The 23,011-nt window shown below is 39.7% G+C and overlaps 1 protein-coding gene across 2 annotated transcripts in view; it reads left to right on the top strand.

The window, feature by feature from the left end:
- The window catches only part of NINL (ninein like), an 80,670-nt gene that overhangs the window by 34,861 nt on the left and 22,798 nt on the right, over positions 1-23,011 (top strand). Inside the window, exons 14-20 of one of the 2 annotated variants that reach the window (XM_063443708.1) lie at positions 4,632-4,782; positions 4,882-4,947; positions 6,604-6,716; positions 9,093-9,439; positions 16,085-17,488; positions 19,448-19,552; positions 22,349-22,418. In XM_063443708.1, coding sequence (XP_063299778.1) covers positions 4,632-4,782; positions 4,882-4,947; positions 6,604-6,716; positions 9,093-9,439; positions 16,085-17,488; positions 19,448-19,552; positions 22,349-22,418 — 2,256 coding nt within the window. The remainder of the gene's footprint in view (positions 1-4,631; positions 4,783-4,881; positions 4,948-6,603; positions 6,717-9,092; positions 9,440-16,084; positions 17,489-19,447; positions 19,553-22,348; positions 22,419-23,011) is intronic. The other variant, XM_063443709.1, reaches the window with a different exon arrangement.

The following is a 23,011-nucleotide window of genomic DNA, read 5'->3' as shown; positions in this document are numbered from 1 at the left end:
ACTAAGATGAACAATCATGCATTATACAATTTAAAATCATTTTTTGGTTATGTTTGCAAAGCAGTGCCATCCAATTGAATTAAAGCATATTGAATTGGCTGTTTTATGTCTCGAATACCTGTATGCCATTTGATATCAGTGGAATCCACTGATGTCCTAACAACAAAAAGGGTATTCTATATTCCATGAGCCTTTTCATGTGACTGTTGATGTAATATCTTAGTATCTTTTTTTTTTTTTAAAGTGGTTATGCTTTAAAAAAATATACTGAATCTAATCTCTTTCTATATAGCTTCCTGTGTTTAAATCCAATATATTTACTTTTTTTTTTTTTTACTGAGCACTCAAGTTTTCATTAAATATGTGAAGAAAAGTAGGAACTACTTTTCTCTTTATGTAGAACAGTCAGTTTTACAAAACTTAACTGGTAAAGCTTTAATCAAGGTTTTATTCCAGTTACCAATCAAATTTACCCACAATCCATCAGTAAAACCAATGGGGCATAATGAAAGGAAAACCTAATTGGGGGGAAAAAAATGACAGAACTGTTGTAAGTCTGTGCTAGAGTGTTCCATAGAAGGGAAAGCTGGGAGAGAGATCGGGGCACCAGGAGTAACACAGATCTTGGCTCCTTCCATCATTACACTACCAGGAGAAGAGGTGCAGAGATCCTGTAATGGTTGCATAGTCGGAAAACATACTGACTTATTTATTTACTCTATTTTCAAGAGTAAGAGTTTATCCATCCTTGGTACCATCTGTCACATACATCTAATACTACCAGCTAATTGTTTAGCACAGTATGGCTACAATTTGTAATAATGCGTTTAGAGTTTGTGTTTTTGGAATACATTTAAAATTCATAATTTTTTTACTTTTCTAAATTAAAAATTCATTAAAGTGTAAGGTGTCGACGCTGCATTGAAAGATGGATTAAATAAATTTAAAATTTCAGTAACACAAAGTACAGAACATAAAATGTGCGTTTGAAAGTATGCCAATGCTTTTACAAACTCTATTCACAGAATGGACAATAAAACTCACTTGTTACATTAATTAAACCCGTTTGGTGATGGGCTAGTAGTATCAGGAAGATATAAATCCATTCTGCTCCTTGTGGTTTATATGCGTGCTTTTAGACTTATTATTTCTCATCTCTTTCTCTTTGATCTCATCACTGTCTGAGTAGGTTAATGCAGGCCGACCTATATAAAACACAGTAGAGAGAGTTATGGGTCTTGGGATGTTCTAGAACAAAACGATTTCATTCCAGTTACTGTTTTGTTTTTTTTCTCTTTTTATGAACACTGACTTTCTATGTAAAATGGGCTACTAAATGCTATTTTCCCTGCTGCTCGCTGAAATATATGTATGCATGCAAACTTACATAATGGAGACAAACCTCCCCTTTTGACTATTGTATGCGACTGATACTAGCCTTACTGCATATAATGTCTTGTATACGGGGACATTCCTCATTCCTTATTGTGACACTAATGGTGTGTCACTAACTATTGTGACACTGTCAAGTTCAATGCTGTAGAATAGGTTTGACCTTCACTATCAGAATCCATTTGCAGGAAAGATCTGTGAAAAATGTAACCCTGGCCACTAGAAATTCACCCCTGGCAAATGTGACACAGACCCTCCAGGCTTGTAATGAGTAACCTTTGAGGCCCAGCTGGAAGTGTAGGAATGTAAATCTTAAGCCCCTGTGCAGAGGTTAAAATTGCATCTTGGGGAAAAAAACAGAACCGTTCATGCTTCCTTCAATGTTGGTCGCACAAACCTGCTTGTAATATTATGTATGAAATTCATTATGCTGATATAATTAAAGCAATTCCTTGCTGCTGTGGTAGGCTAGAACACATTTCTCGACTACCTTTTCTCACTTTCCTTCTCCTTTTCTGTTTTTCGGGAGTTTCTTTGTTTACTACCAAAATGACTGAAGTGACTCCAGCTGCCTGCTCAATACCTAACAGCACCCGTCTGTAAACTCGCCAAGAAACAATGGCAACATTTCCTATAGGCAGACCCATTATATGCTTCGGCCTACTTTACGGCTGAGTCACTGACTACTTTTTTTGCCCTGTTTTTACCATTCTTTCTGGATGCCGTATGTAACAGATTATGGATATTGCTACAGCATCTGTGTGTCCCATACAGAGACACAAAAGCAATTTTTGCTTCAACCTAAAATTATGGTTACTAATGCGTACAACTCTCTGTGTACCGGATCTGTGCCACATTGTAAATTTCATGAGAAATGTGTCCTAGGAGTAATTGATTAAATAAAATAAAAAAATCTAGCTATTGATACATTTATTGACTTAAACTCATGGTTTCTTTTTAACTCTTTATTAAATGGATACCAACCCTCACTGGGCTCTTTGCTAATCTGCTTTGGGACATTTAGAGAGTAAAGGTGAGCGTGACTGGACATTCACGTTTGTGTGTTTGTGCGTTTGTGCGCTGTTTTCTGCATGCTGTTCTAATGAGCAACAAAACATTATTTGCTTCTTCTACCCTTGGCCTATATTGCCCTGTTTTTTATTTTTCTTCTCTCAAATGTATAAATTAATCTGAAGATGAAGATTTAATGGATCATCTAAATAAGTTACGTTTTTATGTTTGTTTGTTTTTTTTCCCCGTAAAGGTTATTATAACCTTTTTCATAATGTGCTATTGGTTACCAAAAACTTGGTTCACCTGCCGTTTTATAATTGGCAAAACCTGCAAATAAAAATAACGCTTGCCTTCCAGCGCCAAGCAAAGCTCTCCTAGAGCATTTCCAAACCTGATGGCACACAGCATCACTCCTTTACTTGCCGAGGTCCAATCAAATGCTTTTCGTAAGGAAGCAATTGAAAGACTGGTCTCACTGGCTCAGAGCTTTTAAAAGATAGTGGTAGGTTCCTAGCACTTGTTGAATGATAAAAAAGACCACCCCAACCAAAGTCTCTCCTTTTCCAGTCGTGATTGAATAAAATGCAGAAAAAAGGAAGTGGCACCTTGTGAAAGTCCTCCGATACAGGTGCATGCAACACAAAATAGAAATAAAAAGAGGACAAGGAGTGGAATATAGTTTAGTTTGTTTATTTTTTTATTTTTTTTTTTTTTTATCGGTGCAAACCTAAAAGAAATGCACTTACAGTGTACAGAGCTGATATTTAGCTCCAAATTAATACACGTGGACGGCACAACAACTGCTTTTGCAGACCGTGTCTTGATCCAATGGGGGTTACTCAAAGAGTATGTAAGACAAACGGGAGATACTCAGAGCTCCGAGCTTATGCATGCACTCTGAGTGGGGGACTACGATGACTGAGCAAGGGTATAAAAACAACAACAAATGCTAACTATTATAGAATGCAGGGAGGGCTGAAATAAGAGCGGAAGGGAAAATATAGGCTTCCCCTTCCAGATGTACTTCCAGCACTGAAAAGAAAGTAATTTAGTTTTTTTCCTCCTCGATTTGGATTGCTTGCTCTTTACTTTTTCCACCTATGAGGACTTCTCACTTATAGGCTGAATAGTGTTTTGGTGCAGTTGTTTTGTATCTTCTAGTATCTATTTTTCAGCAAAAACGTTTCTTCTTTTTATGGTATATTTTCACCTGTGGAGACGCTCACAGTATGTTGCCTATATAATGGCATGGCTTTGGCAGCCTTCCTTTTTTCTTTTGCCGTTTCAGGCCACTTAGTAATTTTTCTGTTTTTAATTATTTTTTTAAATTTTTTTTATCCATTAAATTGTGTGCTCCTAAACAATAAGTCCTGGCTAAGTCCACCTGCAGTTGTTTTTACTCTTTGGGGAGTGTTTTGGTGCAAATTACACACCTGATTAATGTTCTAACGTGTTGTATATCAGGTAGATTTCTGAGTTAGTGTCTCTCTCCTTGTGCCCCCTCTGTGCACTGTTTGTTGCTGTGATGTATATTATTTAATTATCGACAGATGAAATAAAGCTTGGATTTTTACTTACCAATCTGAGCCTGCATGTGTTTCCTTCTTTTGTGATCCAGTGTTCCTTGGGTACTTCCATTTCTTTAGATTGGATGGGACAATGTGAGTTATTTCTATTGTGACAGTCCAGTTATAACTTTGTCCACACTGGTTGGAACCAAGATGTCTTGACATTGGACATCAATGGTTGTTCAAGGAGTCATGAAGCATTATTCTAGTAATTTAATAACCGTCTCGTGAGTTTGTGCATTTTTGTTAATTAAGTTCCGTTCAAGTCAGAAACCTAAACTTCACAGCCTTAAACATGATTTAAGCTGCACTGTTTACATTTAGTTCTCATTCACACAGCCACTAGGGGCTTCAGACTAGCAAATGTTAATTTATATTGTGATTACCAGAAGTGTAGCATGTTCTCGAGAAGCATATGATTACATAAAAGAGCTATTTAAAAAAAAAAAAAAATGTACTTTTTTTTTCAAGGTTCCAAGTAACCTAAAATAATGGATTTGTTTATTATTAATATATACATTTTATATAAATATTAAATTGTATTATATTTTTATTTTCCTAGAATGTTCCTTTTAACTTATATTTAACTTGTATTCAAGTTGCTAGTTTTAATTGTATGGTTTCTTCACATCTGTATTTGTGGCATTCATCCTGCAGGAACTTCGAGATCAGAATGATGAGCTTCAAATTCAGCTGGAAACCTTACGCTCGCAGCTCAGTGAGAGCAAGTATTCACGTTTGCTGGCTAGAATGAAGGACAATAAATTGCTACATCTTAAAGCAAAAGAAAAACACCATCTGTCCAATGGTAACTAAATATATATGTAACAAAATATAATATAGAAATAGCACTCTGTGTTTTCTTTAATTTTTTACATTGTCTAAATAACTGCATTAACGTTTTAAGGTGTTACTGGAAAAAAGGGCCTATCTACAAGGCTGAGAAGGAGTTCCTCTGCTGCCGGTGCTGATGGTACGTTAGACTGATTATTTTCCAGGGTTATTTTAATGTTCTACTTAACAAACCAGTGTTTTAATTAAGATGGAGAGACTGTACTTGTGCTCCAAAGTAAAGGGGAGGAAAGTATATAAAATGTGTGTAAAATAATGTTCAAGCCCAATAATAAATCATGCCCTGTGCCCAAACATGTGAAGCCCCCAAACAGCGACTCTAAGGGGACAGGCTGGGGGGAGCTCAATCCAAGTTACGTACCGTATATACTCGAGTATAAGCCGAGTTTTTTAGCACATTTTTTGTGCTAAAAAACCCCAACTCGGCTTATACTCGAGTCAATAGTCTGTATTATGGCAATTTGCATTGCCATAATACAGACTGGGGGAGAGGGGGGCTGGCAGAGCTGTACTTACCTCTCCTGCAGCTCCTGTCAGCTCTCTCCTCCTCCGCGCCGTCCGTTCAGCACCTCGGTCAGCTCCCAGTGTAAATCTCGCGAGAGCCGCGGCTCTCGCGAGACTTACACTGTGAGCTGACAGAGGGAGCTGCACGGACGGCGCGGAGGAGGAGAGAGCTGACAGGAGCTGCAGGAGAGGTAAGTACATCTCTGCCAGCCCCCCTCTCCCCCCACTGAACTACCAATGCTGGACCACCAGGGAAGGAGCCCCCCTCCCTGCCATATATCAAGCAGGGAGGGGGGACGAAAAAAAAATAATGAATAATAAAAAATAATAATAATTAAATAATAAAAAAATAATACAATAATAATAATAACACACACACTCACGCTGCACACTCACGCTGCACTCACACACTCACGCTGCACTCACACACTCACGCTGCACTCACACACTCACGCTGCACTCACACACTCACGCTGCACTCACACACTCACGCTGCACTCACACACTCACGCTGCACTCACACACTCACGCTGCACTCACACACTCACGCTGCACTCACACACTCACGCTGCACTCACACACTCACGCTGCACTCACACACTCACGCTGCACTCACGCTGCACTCACGCTGCACTCACGCTGCACTCACGCTGCACTCACGCTGCACTCACACACTCACGCTGCACTCACGCTGCACTCACACACTCACGCTGCACTCACGCTGCACTCACACACTCACGCTGCACTCATACACACACACACTGCATTCATTATACACACACACTGCATTCATTATACACACACACTGCATTCATTATACACACACACTGTAAATAAATATTCAATTAATATATTTTTTTTAGGATCTAATTTTATTTAGAAATTTACCAGTAGCTGCTGCATTTCTCACCCTAGTCTTATACTCGAGTCAATAAGTTTTCCCAGTTTTTGGGGGTAAAATTAGGGGCCTCGGCTTATATTCGGGTCGGCTTATACTCGAGTATATACGGTATGTGGATTTTACAGCAAGTATGCGAAAAGACATCTCACTGTATTGTTCCTAGTAAGATACATCCTTGAAAATAAATGGATAACTTTTATACAACAATAATGGGGCTGTCCCTTTCATTTTGTTCCTGTTAGAGTTGAGGAAATCTGAATTTTTTTTTGACTATTACACCTTTTATAGCCTGAGTGTTTTGTGTAATGTGAGTGTGAATCACAGGTTTTCTTATGGCTCGCTTGTTACTCATGTGTTCTTTGCTGTGTATAGTGACCGTCCAGTCGGAGAATTTGCCCATGAACATGGAAACAGAACTGACAAAGCACCAAATTAAAGAACAGCAACAAGAAATTCAAGATCTCAAAATACAACTGGAAACAAAGGTGAGGCATGCCAATAGAAATCCTTTAAAGATGAAACTAGTCTTAATAGAGAATGGCATTGACCTCCGGAATTCGCAGCCTCCAGAGAAATTCAATGCCTATGGAATTGTAGGGAACTCGACCCAACAGAAAAATCTTAAAGTAAAACTCCATTGCAAAAAAATAAATAAATTCGTAAAGCTACCTCCAATGAAAACATGCATTTATTTCTGCAGGTTTTTTTCTTTTTCTTTGGGGGTATATGTAAAAATATCTTTAAAAAGCTGTAGATCTCTTGTCTGATGCCTTTGGAAGCCCCCGGAATAAACTTTGCTGGGCAAATGACCAAATAGAGGCTTCTCATTCAGTAGCCTCTAGTTTTGGGTCACAAGTTCACATGGTTTTCCAATTTTATACATCTCTCATTGAGCAATACAGGAATTACACAGAGCTAAAATGAGGTCTGTGGACACGCATGCTCACAGGGACATTGGGACTGGGTTTGAAGGCATGCACAATCTAGCTAAGCATGCCTGGCTCTTCCGTTAACTCTGTACAGCTAAATTGGAGTGGAATATACTCTCAGACAGCCATGGAGTCATTTCTGTAGTTATTTGTAAAATTCTGAACTTTTCTAAACTGCATTGACAATGAGGCGATCCGGATAAAGCACTCCATCTTGCTGAAGTGCTTTATGTGTGGAGTGTTCCATTAATGAAGTGACATCGTCCTTGTCTTCTTTTGTCTTGATGTGTTACCGGGTCCTTGAGTGGCTGGACTTGATGTAATAATCAAAGAGCGAGACTTAGTCCTATAACAAGCCAAGGTCAGGAATACAGATGGTCTTCAAATGGATGAGAAGCCAGATCAGGATCACAGAGGTACTCAAATTCCTATTAACAGACCGAGGTCAACATCAGAAAATACACAGAAGACTTTAAGGTACACTATAGTGACAACATATACAAACATGTCTTCCTGGCACTAAAGCTGTTCAAGTGATGCTTAGGTGTCTGGCCCACCTGTAAGTTACGAAAAAGGTCAAATAAAGTGATGGTGCCGGCACTCCATTAGATAGCTTAACATCAGCTTTAATAGGGCAAACACACGGCAAAGTTTCGACCCGACCGGGTCTTTGTCAAGCTTGAGCTCAACAAATCCAAACATTTCCTATAGGTAAGCATTGGGAGGCTATTACGCATGATAGGCAAAATGTTTTGCTGGGCCAATCCGCAAAGTCTCAGAGATGCATTGAATCTGTGCATCTTTTTGAGGAATATTTAGGACCTCCATGCATAGCACATTGTGCAGCACTGACCCAGGAAGCACCTCAAGTTGCTGTTTGAGTGACTGCCACTAGAGGCATTCCTATGCAGTAATGTAAACACTGTCTTTTCTCTGCAAAAAAAGTTTATCACCTAAACAATGAGACATATGCTACTTTTACAAGTACATATCTAAGCCAATACATGCCACCTTGCAGTTTATCTATCAGAATATGTACAGAAACCGTATCCCCATGCCTAAAAGGCCAATGAGGAGCTGACAATGGTTCTTTCCTGGCTCCCCTACCAGAGAGCCTTGCTTTTGGTTGGATTAAGAGCAAAGGACAGTTTGCAGTTGGCTGACTGAGGATCATAATTGTGGTTGGACAGCAACTGCAGATCCACTAGATGCTGCTTAAATATGTCATTCAGTGTCTGCATATGTTATCCCTGGGGCATCCTAAAGAGACGGAGTGTTCTTCAAAATTATCATCCTCATTTTTAAAATATAGAATTAAAAAAAATATTCCTCAAAATGCTATAATCGTTACTGTGTATCAATTACTTCCACTGTAGTCCTGATTTACTGATAGATTTTGCATGGTGAGGAGATTAATATTGGTTTATCCTTTTTGGTAGATCTGTATAAGATATTCCTGATCTCCTCCTAGCTGAAACCAGATTGCCTTTTTCACAGCAGAAGGGGCAAGCTATTCTAAGGACACCTATTTTTTTTTTAATTAACCCAGTCCAAAAGAACACGGAGGGGCAGCACTAATAGTCATAGCACCATACGAACTGCGGTGGTTCTTGTGTTTGGAGTGCCCCTTTAATTTTTAACAGTCTCCTGTATCTCATAGAAACCTAGAATGTGACGGCAGATAAGAACCAATAGGCCCATCTAGTCTGCCCAATTTTCTAAATACTTCATTAGTCGCTGGCCTTATCTTATAGCTAGGATAGCCTTATGCCTATCCCACGCATGCTTATACTCCCTCGCTGTGTTAATCTCTACCACTTCAGCTGGAAGGCTATTCCATGCATCCACTACCCTCTCAGTAAAGTAATTCTTCCTCTTCTTGTGTAAATGTTGAAATGTCACTAATTCCTTTTAATTTCTTTTTCTTTTTAGGTTATCTATTATGAGAGAGAGGTAGAACTAATGAAGTCTAATTTTGAAAAGGAGAGGAGGGAGACCGAGCAGAGCTTTAAGATGGAGATTAGCGAATTGGAGGAACAGAAAGCAGACCTCGAGGGACTAAATACAAAGTACCAAGAAGTCATTGATGGACTGAAAGAGCAGCTAAACAAATCTGCTCACATCCAAGATATAGAAAAAAAATTTGAAAAAGAGAGAGTTGAAATGGAACAGTATTACGCCACGGAAATCTCCATGCTTGGCAAAAAGCTGACCGGTGAGAAGGAACAACTTGAAGAGGAGATAAAAAGGTTCCACCAGCAAGAACTGCAGACAATGAGGTCGGATATCACATATTTACTTTATGGTGTTCTCGAGTAGATGCAATTCCGGTTTACTAATAAAGAGTAGTTCTGGGACAACGTGCAGCAATTTTCAAAACTTTCTTTTTTTATTTTTGTTTTTTTTTGTTCTACTTTTAGAACTTTGCCCTGGAATTATTCTATATTAGAACCCCCTACAGGGGTGCCGTTTCTCCAGATATGGAGAAGATAAACTATGCTTTGTTTCTTCAACCTCTCTTGCACGTTTACATTTACAATTGCAAGTTTGATCTGAAGAATCTTTGCAGTAAACATTTACTAAAGTGTGAATTGCCGGGATTAAAAAAATTAATAAATTAATTCCTAGTGAATTTCAAATTTAGGGCTAAAGTAGCATAATTGAAATTTTGAATTTTTCCAATAAGGCTGCTTCGGTTTTACATTTTGAAATTCACTTTGAATTCCCAACAAATCCCACTATAACAAATAGCCTTGACAGTGTTTTCTGCATCTGATTTATATATATTTTCTTATTATTTTTTTTTTTTTATATATATATTTTTGCTTTGTTTAATGCAGCAGGTCTGCATCCTAATGCATGTGTCTCACTAAACCATTCTCACAGGTGAATGTTGATCTAAATAGTAGTGCATGGCATGGACTGTAATTAATGTTTAATTTCTGATCAAATGCTTGTCTTTCTTAAATATGTCATTTTTTTTTTATGCAAATACCACTGCACTTTAAATAAGGACAGATGTTCCTCGTCCACGTGTATGTATATATATTTTTACACATCACCCATCACTTGATCTAAACCTAGCACAGGGTGCTTAATGTTGCCGTTGCCCATTCTTACCAGGTTCTCTGTTATTTTTTGTTGTTGTTGTTGTTGAAAACCTTTCTTTATGGTGGTGATTGGTGCCATACACCATTTTAAAGACCCGTTTATTGAACTTTATTAAGAAAGAGTTTGAATTATGTTTTTGTTTTTTAAAGTCTGTGATTTATCTTCGTTCAGTTCATCATCTTTGTTATTAAAGTAATTTTTAAAGTCGTTCATCTCTAATGGGCTCTGCTGGTTTTTCATTTTGACTTTGGTAAACTAATCCGAAATCGTAGACATTTGCATGCAGCAAACCTGGTGATCTTGGTATGTGAAATGGTTTTCTCTGCTTTGCATGGCCACCTACGCATGCTGAAATAATACTGGACGTGGGCTTCTAAGATCTAATGCATCAGCCTCTTGCTGTTGTAACTTTACTGTCTGCTTTTGCTTGCCCCAATATTGAAAATCGTATAGAACTAATAAACTAGACCGTGTAGGTGGCAGTACAATATAAAATTACTCATTGCTCTATGGCGCCCCCATGTGAGAATAGTAGAGACAAACTTATGCTATTCTTACATTATCTATCCCTGCATTATGGTACGTGTGTTTAGTGCAATGCAAACATGATCACTCTTATTATATACCATAAAAAAAAAAAACAGTTATGCTCCTCTCACCGCCACTCACGCAAACACTTAAAACCTCGAGAGCCCCTTCTCCAAACATTCTGGATTTTTTCCAAACCTATAGATTCCAGTGATTGTTAAGGCTCGATACCTTAAAGAAGAACTGTCCTCTCAACACTATCTTTTAATATAACAAACCTTTTATCAAGTTTTGAAAGGAAATGGATTCTTCGTTTAAAGAAGTATATGTAAAAAAAAAAAAAGAGGAAAAATCATCCCTATGATAAGATCATTAGTATATGGCAGGATCATTAATCCATACACGTACACCCTGGGTCAGGCAGGGTTAGAATTTGACGGTTATTAGGTCTGTCACTGCATGGTGCAGAGAGGGAAGCAGGGAAAACCATAGAGCCTTTGGTGTGCCCTCCACTAACATTGGCACCCATGTGAAAAATAGTTTTTTAAAAATACACAAAAATATTCTGCAATTGTTTGCTACCCAGGAGAGCAAACACAACACAGGTTTATAAAATATAATTGAAATATCTGTACAGCACAATTATTGTCACCCTTGTAGTCAATACCTCCCTTTGTCAAGATAACCATTCGCAATCTTCTTGGAAAATACATGGCAATGGATCTTCTGAATGCCACCCAAGACTTGTAATGTTGAAATCCCTCTGTGTGCAGTACATCTGTGCAATAAAAAAATGTGTTTTAATGGACACCTGAAGTTTTTATATACAGGGAGCCTTGCATATCCCAAAGCAGTGTGTGTTACAAAGGACTTCTGAATGATTTGTTTAAAAAAAAAAAAAACTGAATTCCAAAACAGATTTTAAGGTTAGAATTGTGAAAGCAAAGTGATCTCAAAGGATTATTCTTCTTATAAAATACATTTCAGTTGTATAAATTATTAGTCACCTAAAATTTCTCCGAACTGCCCTGCCCCTTGTCACACACCCCACTTGTACTCCTGATATTAAAGTGTCCCTCTATGCCCATTTGAAATGTTGGGAGGTATGAGTAACCATACTGTGTTTGGGCATACCAAAAGAAACCTGTTCATACTTTCAATATAAATGATAAAGTTTCTGCGTCATGGTAAAGTGTTAAAAAAATATGCAGCACTAGATGCTTAGCCCTGGAGGCTCTAGGTTCAGATCACTTTCTCTTTCCAGAGTATTGTATCTTTTTTTTTTTTTTTTTTTTTTTTAAAGGCAAGGGGTAAGGCCTACAGTCACATAGTCTTTATAGCTCATCGTGAGTTTCCTACAAATCTGCTTCCCTCAGAGGGTGGTTATCTTGCTGTAACCTTCTGAGTGACACCCAAGACTTGTATGGTTGAAGTCCCACTATGTGTGCACTACTGCTGTGCAACGTAAGTTGTGTTTATTGGACACCTGAAGTTTTGATATACAGGGAACCAGGCATCTTCCAAAGCAGTGTCTGTAACAAAGGTCATCTGAAATGATTTGCTAATAATATCTGTTTTGGGATTCCTGATCTCTTTTAAGTTTAGAAACGTGAAAGCAAAGTGACCTGATCTGGGAGATGTGTCCTCACGGTCTTCAACGATTTGGTTTTTACATAGATTTTCATACTATTCTAGAAGTTCTATTGTACAAAAAGGTTATAAAGCCCTTAAACACCCCAAAGAGTTTTCCATTTAGGACTCTGGATACATTAATGCCCAGGATGTTGTGTTACTGGGATGGACGGGAAGTTGTGATAGGGCTGACAATGTTCCCTTTAATTTATAGTAGTAGGTGTGCGCAGAAATATTTTGTTGTGCAAATTTTTTTCCTGTTACAAATGTATGTGCGCACTGAATGCTTGTGCAAATGTATACCTGAAATTGTTTCAAGATATTTTTATCATGACTAGTAAAACTAGTTCCATATTTTAATATAATGCAAATATAATGGCAAGCTGTATTATCCAAACATTGTGTGTGTGTGTATATATGTATGTGTGTGTGTGTATGTGTGTGTGTGTATATATATATATATATATATATATATATATATATATATATATATATATATTTATATATATATATATATATTTATATATTAATTATGTCAGTTTGCCTCCATTTTATTATATATATTTAAAAAATAAAAAAAACGTAAAAAAATAAATAAAAATCAAGGAGTCCTTTTTGGAGGCTTCATTGTAAAGGTTTGTAGAAATGTCGGAGAATACACAAACAAAGGACTGAGTCTATGGTGCTTAGTACGGCAAGGAAACCAACATTATTCTGAAACTGCTGCATGGTTTAATGCAATGTAGTAGCTTAAATCTGAAAAATCCAGAAAAAATAGAATGACTTTAATAAAAACTATTTACATAATTAAAACAGAATTTAAGTATCATAAAGCAGGACTTGACATAGATGAGAAAAGTTCCATTGACTCCTGGCTAACTTTTTTTTATTTTTTATTTTTTTCTTAAAAAGAATTTGGTATACTATATTTAATACAAAAGCAGATTTTTCAATGTTAAAATTTAAAAGGAAAAAAACAAATGTAATTTTGTTTTTCTTTTCCATCATTTTGGAGTTGTTGAGTATCTCGAGTACATTTTCAATATGGCTTTCAAATTCCCCTTGCACAGTTTACAGCAGATTAGCTGAAGGTTCTCAATGATCAGTGCCTAACTTTTGGCTTTATCTTCAGGATTTGGAGTGGATGTGAATCTAAAGGTCCCTTTCTGTCTCTCCGTTTGAGCTCACTACACCTTCTAAATTTGAGTTCCACTTGCTCCTCTCTGATCCCTCTCAAGTCCCTTTATCTGCCAGCTCCCGTGCACATCGCTAATCCTATGTGCTGTCCTTCATTTCACTTTATATCTACATTTAATGTCTCACCATAACAGCTGGTTTCTCACTAGACCCTCCATATTGTTCTGCTTGTTCTGCAATTAACTCCTTCACATCGGTACTTGTCTATACACAATTGCCAAAATATGCATTCATACCCCGCAATGGTTTATAACAATTTGCATAATTGAAAAGTAAATTTGTTTATTGCAAACAAATTTAATTGTCAAATTATGCCTATATTAACTTCTGAAACAAACAACTCGGTGGCACCAAACGCCACCAAGGGAAGGCCAGCCCCAGATTTGGAAGCACAAGGACCTAATATCTGAGTGCAGTTTTCTTTGTTTGACATTATGTACCTATGTGTCTAAAAACGGGTGTCTGTGTGACGGCAGTGAATATCTGTCTTTTCTGGCAGTTGTAGAAGTGAGTATGTTTGGAATATCTGTGTGTGTGTGTGTGTAGATAAATGCATGTATTGTTGTGTGTGTGTGTCCAAAGAGGCAGGCTTTAATGAGGGTGATTTGGTATGGGCAACGTTATCACAATGTGACAACACATACTACAATTATACGATCTATATATATATATATATATATATATATATATATATATATATATATATAGATTTAATCTATGTTTCCTTGCTTACTTCAATATTTAGTAAATTATTCATTTACTTTTTTTTTTAAGCTTTTCTGTCCAACCAAAATATTTTTTTTTTGTTATCATGCAATAATGTGCTATTGACGCAAACTGAAACTAAAAATGCATTTAAACATTGCTTCCCAGGACACCCAAATTACATGGTTTCTGGAGATGTTATTTTTTGTTCCTACTACCAAGAAAACCGCTTGGTAGTAAAATGGGTAATGCCAGTCTGCAGGGCCAGCCCAAGGCATTCTGCTGCCTGGATCAAAGGATGAAATGCTGCCCCGCCTCCCCCATCCCCAACAAAACCACACCAAGCAAAAAACACCTACATCCATTATGTTATGCAGCGTCTGTGTAGTGGATGCAGTGTCTGTGGATTGCATGCAGTGTGTATAGTGGATGCAGCGTGTGTGTATTTTGTAATGGATGCAGTGTGTGGATAGCGGATGCAGAGCATGTATGTGTGTGTGTGTGTGTGTGTGTGTGTGTGTGTATATAGTGGATGCAGGAGGGTGACGGGTGGCAGAGAGACGGAGGGAGGCGGTGGCAGAGTAACTGAGGGGGTGACAGGTGGAAGAGTGATGGAGGGAGGGGGTGACAGTGAGGGAGGAGATTATAATTTTAAAAATAACTTTTATTTTTTTTCCCCTGGTGGTCCAGTGTCTTTGATCCCTGGTGGTCCGGTGGGCTTTCTCTCCAGTCTGCACTTAGAGGCAGAGAGCCAGCACAGTCTGCAGCTCCGCTTGGTGTGAACTGCAGACTGTGCAGTGTCTCGCGATACCCAGAAGTCAGAGCGTTTCCATGGTAACCTGCGGTAACTCTCTGATTGGCCAGAGATCTCAAGACACTGCACAGTTTGCAGCTCACACGCGGGGCCTTGCACCCGGCGGCATACCGGGAAAGCTGCCAGGCCCCCTCCTGGTGTCGGGTCCTCTGTGAGGGACCGAGGACCTGACAGTCTGCCTGCCCTATGGCGAGTTAGGCAGCCGCCTAAAAAGAGAGCCGCCGGCCCGCCACTGACATGGGCGGCAAAATGCTGCTCCTGTCAGAGTGCAGCCTGGAGCCGTGACTCCGCTGTGGGCTATGGACGGGCTGGCCCCGCTTGCAAGCCCACATATATAAACTGTACTTTGATGTAATTGATGTTTGCTCATATCTGTGTTTTCTGCCAGTCACTTGGCCTGTTCCTGTTTTGCATTGAAGCTGTAAGGCGTTTCAGGGATTATAGTTTGCCTGGGTGCTTACCTTTTTTAGACCGAGATCAAATGCCACCTTGGAAGAATTTAGTACTATGGTGGTTTCTATACTATAGGTTTGTGATCAGTGGTCCCAGGTAGTCAAATGTATGTTTTGTTAAACTTAATGTGTCTCACTGGTTAAAAGCTGTTTGCGTCTCATCCTTTGTCCACATTAAGAGAGAGCCAGGTGTAACTTTAGAAATATAAAAACGTTGATCTCTCGAATTACAAAGACATTTTAAAAATACATTTTGCTACTGGAAAAAAAGCAAATGTTCTTTATAGTTTAGTGGGTCTTTAAGCTGTTTTTGATTCCGTGCAGATATTTGAAATGATGACTTATCTTTAACCATGTAGTGTTCTCAGGATTTAAAAAAAAAAATAAATTTAATTGGTAGGTTAGGGAGTTCATATGACCACATCTATTCAATAAATGTGAAATTATATTGAATTCAGGTGAAAATCCACATTATTTATCTGTAGGGAAGAGGCAAAGGAAGAACTGAATGAAAGGTTATCAGAGATTGAAGCTCAGTATGCTGATTATTGCCAGACCATCTTGCTGCGACACAATTCTGAAAAGGAAGAGATTCTCCGAAAACATAAAGCAGACAAACAAGTATTGATGGAGGAGCACACCCTACAGAGAGCTCGTTGGGAAGAACAAGAAAAGGCGACAATGATGCAGTGGAAAAAAGAGCTACTTAAACTGGAAGAAAAGCAGAATGAAGAGCAGGCACTAATCTGTAAAACGTTCGCTGTAGAGCGAGAACATATTGAAAACGAGTACCATACTCACATCCAAGGGCTTAATGAGGAGATTCAACTTTTAAATGCACGTCTTACAGAGCAGGGAAGCTTGTCTTGCAGCGGGAAGGGGCAAGTGCAACAAAAGGTGAATTTGGAGAATGGACAGCTTGATGATGGTGTAGACGTCTGCTTTGGCAGTCCGAAACAGCAGCCATTTTCTTGCTCTGATATTATGCCAGGTGATGGCTGGGTTTGTGCAAAAGATGAAGACCAATTACTGAAACCTAAAATGGTCTGTGGCGTCAATTTGCTAGTAAATAAATGTGAGCTTGTAGAGATGCAAATAAAACCAATAGAGGCTCCGCATCTAAAGGTCCAACAGGTGTTATCTTTCAATGCATCGGAAGAAAATCTTGCTTTTTTGAAAAGGGCTGAAGATGATGCAATGGTAAAGCTGCAGGAGACGGAGAGCCCAGGGTCCTCTCCTAGAGCGCAGCTGCGGGGTGAAACAAAGGAAAAAGATGGGCTTCTGAAAAAACAAAAAAGCCTTGAAGTAAAAACACAATTAGTAAGCCAGTTAAAAGCAAAGGAGGAAGAATGCTTTTTGTCAGAAGTAAAGGGTGAACAGCTAGAGTCACAGATGAAAGAAGCCTGTAACGGCTTAGGAGACAAAGGTCTATGTAGTCAAGTCCTTGTTCAAGAATGGGAAGAGCTACAGAAACGGGTAGAGGATTTGCAAAGCTTGGTTTCAGAATTGGAATGCAACAGGACTTTAATGCAGGAAAAAGAACAAGACTTGACAGCTCAGCTGGAGCAATCTAGGAGAGAATCCAATGTGTTAAGAAATGTTTGCCAATCGTTGGAGAATGTGGAGGAAAGACACCTGGTGGAAGAGCTTATTAACCGAAATGTCCTGCTGTCTCAACAGCTGAAAAACAAGGACGATGAAGTATATAACCTACAGAGCAAAATGTTAGAAAATGTTACCTTCTCCCAACAGATGGAAGAAGAGGTGAATGAGAGAGTCCAGCATGCCATGAATGACCTTGAAAGGGAAAAGGACAATGCAAAAGACAAGCTCTTTGAGTTAGAAGCCTTAGTACGGGAAATCGAAGCCAGATCAAGTCTGGATAACAGGTTTGACTGTTTATCTTGTTTTATGTTGCCTAACCACAATGAACAGCCACACAGTAAGCAAGGACTCAGCATGCTACTAATCAAACTACTGACCCTTAATTTAAACAATATTCTATAGGTTTGTCTTTTGCATTGACACAATTGATTATGATTTATTGTTGTGCTTGTTTCACTGCTTTACTATCTGTACACTAACCGTGCATTCCTAGTAATTCGTTTTTTCCATTGCTAGGAACTTCATACTAATTTAGTGCTGGGTACACAAATTCTAGATTTGCACTGTTTTTTTTGTTTTTTTTTAAATTAACATTTAAACTGTGGTTGTAGCTTGTATTATTCATTACGATTGGGAGTAATTAGTTTCACAAAGTACACAGCTATTTTCTTCTGTTTCTACTATCTTTTTGTAAGGAACAGTTTTATTATAGCGTTTCAGTGTTAATTACAGAGCCCTGCGGGGACTTGCTTTACTGCTTTAGATTGTAGATCTTTGATATCCTGAACAAAACCACAATTGGTGGGAAAATAAAAATAAATAAATAATGCAGCTGTAACTGCTATGCTTCTGCATAAATATCATATTTGAATGATACTGCACATGTCTGAATAATTATGTGTTGTCTACAATCATTTTTTTTAATAGTTTACAGTTTTACACTTCTAAAATCCCTGAATTGGTTATTTGATTTTCATAACCTTTTGCATCATGATGCCTACAAGAAAATTCTGATTGGCCTCCCCATATTACAAAGCATAGAGTTCCCAGATATCCGATATGTTATTTACTAATTAGTTGTGGTGAGGTTACATTAATTTAAAAAAAAAAAAAAAAATGTAGGCAGAGTAGACTTGACTAGAAATGTATTTAGTTCTAGGCCCCTATTGTTCTAGGAACTTTAACTGATTTCAATCACTCTTCCCAGTATTGGTCAGATTATATTATTTGTTATTTTCAATATTACTCATTGAATACACCCTACAGAACCTGGTTTTTCCAAGCTCCATAACTCCAGCATACCAGAGCCCAGAAGATCCTAAGCAGGAGCTTCCATTGGGTATCTGGCTCTGAATCCTGCAGTGCAGGGATTAGCTCGTTGGCGGAGAGCGATCAGCTGGTGCCCTCAGCCAATGAGCAAGCCGTGAACTGTACGGCTTAGTTCAGGAGAGCCAATGGAAATCCCTGCTTAGCAGCTTCCATCTCTCTGGCGTTGTAGGAGAGGCAGGTGTTTATTCTGGAATGTACCTTTTCTACATTTTTCACTTCTAAATGTTTTTACCTTCATTATGATGTTGGCCCCTGCCAATGTTAAAAACTAATAATAAAAAAAAAAAAAAAGTAGTGGCGGCAGAAAGCAGCACCAAGCAAACCCCCAGGTAAGAAGTCAAACAATTAAAAAAAAAAAAAAAAAAAAATGTATGACTGCTAACAATGGGGAGAAACCAGGGCACTCCTGGGACCATGACCACTACAACGTTCTATAGTAGTTATGGTGCTTGGAGTGTTCCTTTTAATGTGAGGATTATTTCTACTGGACTATGTAGAGGTTACCTTGCTTAGTTGATACTAGAATCGAAAACTATTTTATAAAAATGACAGTTAACTATTTATGGACTTTCGCTGATGATGAGAGCTTTCTTTGCTGATGTAATTGTGCAGCTAGAATGTAAAATAAAATTATCCTAATCCTCCAGAATTTTCCCAACTACTTTGGCCCAAGTGTTTCAATGTAATCACATATCACAGGTTAGTGGGTAAGCATTCTGGGAACAACATGCTTTAAAATGTGGGCCAACAACTACTTCTAGATTACTCAAGAGTTTATATTATTTATATTGGTCAAAATCGCATGCAATACAACACATGTGCTATTCTAAGGTGTTTCCTTCCTCGTTAGGCTCCGTGCCTTCTATGTATAGGTGGTATATCACTGCCGTCTAATATGCCCTTTGTTTATCTAGGATGGAGCTCTCCAGACTTTCTGAGGATAATTCCGAACTTAAGAATAAGCTAGAGCGGCTCCAGCAGCATGTGGGTGACTTAGAAGATCTAAATAATATGACCAGGTAATGGAGCAAGACATTTTTATTAAGTGAACATGGTGATAAAACCATACTGACCAACTTCTTAGATGGGCAACATATGACACAGGTTGGTGTGGCTTTTGGACCCGCAGTCAGGTAGCTGTTAATATGCAACTAAGTGGACACACAGCTTGATGTCTTATATCTGATAATTGTGCATGTACACATAGGATTGTCATATCCGCATGGCTACACGTCATTTATACTTATTGATGGGGAGTATATGAAAAGCATTATCCTGTTATGAGTAAAATTTGAATGGCACAGGTAGGATATAAAGCCAGTAATCACTGACCATATGAATGCTACATGTAGCAGGGCAGTATTGTTCATGTGCTGCCCATTAAACATGAAGAACTGATACAAGTTCTATAAAACATGGTGGACATGGCAACTCTGTGTGCGCATGATGTGCGTAGTGGCAGTAAGATGGCAAAATGCAAGTGTGGCATGTTGGTCACTGTGGGTGCAGAATAGGAGAAATCTGGAACATTAAAGGAACAAGACAGTGTTAGAAATACAAACATCTCTTCTTAATGCTATAGTGTTCTAGGAACTATTTAGATTTTTGGCCACTCCCCAGGTTTGCTGATCTCCATGCGGATATCCCAGCTGATAAAATCAGTCCTAAGGGGGGTCGGGGCCTGGAAGCCAAGATGGCCGGTCGCACACTCTAAGAGCTCCTGCACTACGGAGTACAAATACGCCACCACAGATCGACCCATTAACGCAAGCGACTCATGGTGACCAGGGATCCACTCACAAAATCATGAGAAACAGAATGGTACCGGTCCGGCACCGATGTGGGGCGGAACAACACAGAACGACCATGCGGCCTACAACAGAGCGGAGCCTGAGGCCTGGGGGTGGCGGCCGAATTTCCGGCACGGGACCCGCTCACAGACATGATCTCAGCACAACCCTGCTACCCCCCCCTCTGGACTGGCGGGGGATATCCCGGTCCTCGCTGGGGACGATTACCCCCACACCAGCACCTGACCAAGCGACAAAGTCCAAAGCGATGTGGGTCTGTCCAGGCCCACACAAGATGGCGGCGCTGAAACAGCCTACCAAAAGACGCGCATTACTTAAACCTCCCAGGAACTTACAGGAGTTCTTCGACCAGATCTGCGCCAGCCTGTGGATCAAACTGCGGGCCCAGAGACGGCCCTACAAGATGGCGATCCAGCAATCCAGCGCCACATGGGCGGAAATACACCTCGTACACCCAGAGTGGCCCACTGGCAGGACAGGAGACAAGCACAGAGAGAAGCAACGCCAGGTGTCTGGGGTACCAGCACTTGCGCACCCAAGCCCCGGAGGGGGTCCTACCAACATGCCCGATATGCCTGTACCCCAGCGGCCCCAACCGACCCTACCCGGCAGGATGTTACCCCACGTTTGGATGCTCACAGCACCGACCGCGCCGCTGATCGGGGGGCAGTGAGGCTGGAAACCAGCGAGAGACGCAGACGGAGCTCCCCCAAGCATCACACAGGGGACAGATCCTCGATCCAAGGGGCCCACGTGCAACGCCAACGGCCCAGCAGAACGGGCGTCTGCTGCCAGGGAACAACTATGGATAGAGGCCTAACCACCTCTATTAAGCACCGTGGGAAGTACCAGCACCACCGCACAGACTTTCGCTGCACCGCAATACGCTGCCTAGCTGTCTCCTATATTCCTGGACACTTGTATGTACATTTAGCTAGCGAAGGGCTAGGACCAATGTCTAATTATTTTTTGTTTACGAATTAATTTCTGTTTAACGCGCGAGATTGGCATGTACCCTAAACACTAGCTTGAACTGCATTGCATAAAGCTACCTTTACTAACCTCTCAACATGTTAATTCCACCGCTATGCTTCTGAGGCGAACATGTTGCACTAAGCGCAAGCTACATCTCTATAACCATAAGCACAACTAATATAATGAGCGACTCTACCCTAGCATGTCTTACAGTGTAGGCGAACTGTTTACTGCTTCACATATACTGCATCACCTGTACTATCTATATTGAAACTAACATAGTTAACGCATGAACCAACCCTGCATAACATCTATACTTACGCTTTAATTGATGCTTTAATTAATTCATGCTAATGTTACGTTACTGTTACGTTAATTAAGCCTGATAACATATAAAAAAAATTGTGCCAGTTAGTCATACACCCCGTATGTTAAACGTGGGAAACTTTGGGGCACCTCAAGCCTGTCTGTCTCATGCATGTGCACTACAAAAATAAAGAATTTAAAAAAATCAGTCCTAAGATCTCAGCAAATTGCTGTGCTCCGCCAATCAGCATCTCCACATCGAGTCAACATGGAGATGCCAAACATTGGTACTGGACCCATGAAGTGCATCTAGGTAGCTATAGGCAGCAGTGTAAGCACTTCCTTTTCTCAGAAAAGGTAATGTTGAACACTGCGGAGGCTGAAGTGGCAGTCTCTATGTCCTAGAAACACTACATTAAGCTGGACAGTTCTTAGTGGACAGTTCCCAGCTTACATTGTTAGTGAATGGACAGCACAGTTTTTCAAGTGACTGGTTCCCTCGATTTGTACCCAGTGAAATGACCACATTTTCCAAATTGCAACATTACAACTATAGTCACTGCATTTGCTACAATGTGGAGTTAAGTGAATAACTACCTGTATTGTCTATGGGCTAAGTAATACTGTTTCCAGGGATATTGATAGCTGGATAATGGTTTTCATCGGAAGACGGTTTTTGCACAGCAGCGAAACTTACCATCTATTTTTAATTTCTTTTAATAGGCTACACTTGGAAGATGCTGAGAGAGAGAACAGTAAGCTGCAGAGTGACTTAAAAGAAATGGACATACAGGTGAGTAATGGGCAGAAAATCATCACATATTCCACTGAGAACCATGGGAGTGATTTCGCAAAGGAAAACCAGGTGTTATGCTAGGGCAAAGTGCTAATTTAGAATCCATCACCATGGAAACCAGTAGAATCTGTGTCTCTCTACATCCAGAATAGTATCTGTTTTGCCTTAATAAGGCTCCCCTAATTATATTTTTTTTACAAGTATGAATTGACAGAAGTTTAAGGTGAATTTTAAATTTTAGGCCAATTCTGCCAAAACTAGAGCTGGGAGACAGCAATCAGTGTAATGTGGCATGTCCATCTACAAAAAGCTAAAGGATCACTATAGTCTTTGTTTTCCTGACACTATAGTGCCCTGAGGGTGCCCCCATCCTCAGGGTCCCCATCTTGTGGCGCTGAAGGGGTTGAAACCCCTTAAGCAGCTTACTTTAATCCAGCGCTGGGCTCCCTCGGCGCTGATGACCTCTCCTCCCCCGACGACATCAGCTCTCCCATCCGACGTCAGCAGAGCCGAATGCGCATGCACGGCAAGTGCCGTGGGCGCATTGAAAATGTCCATAGGAAAGCATTTCTCAATGCTTTTCAATGGAC

Source organism: Pelobates fuscus, chromosome 2 (assembly GCF_036172605.1).
Source record: "Pelobates fuscus isolate aPelFus1 chromosome 2, aPelFus1.pri, whole genome shotgun sequence".
In the NCBI taxonomy this organism is placed as follows: domain Eukaryota; kingdom Metazoa; phylum Chordata; class Amphibia; order Anura; family Pelobatidae; genus Pelobates; species Pelobates fuscus.
This window is presented reverse-complemented; position numbering and strand designations above follow the sequence as displayed.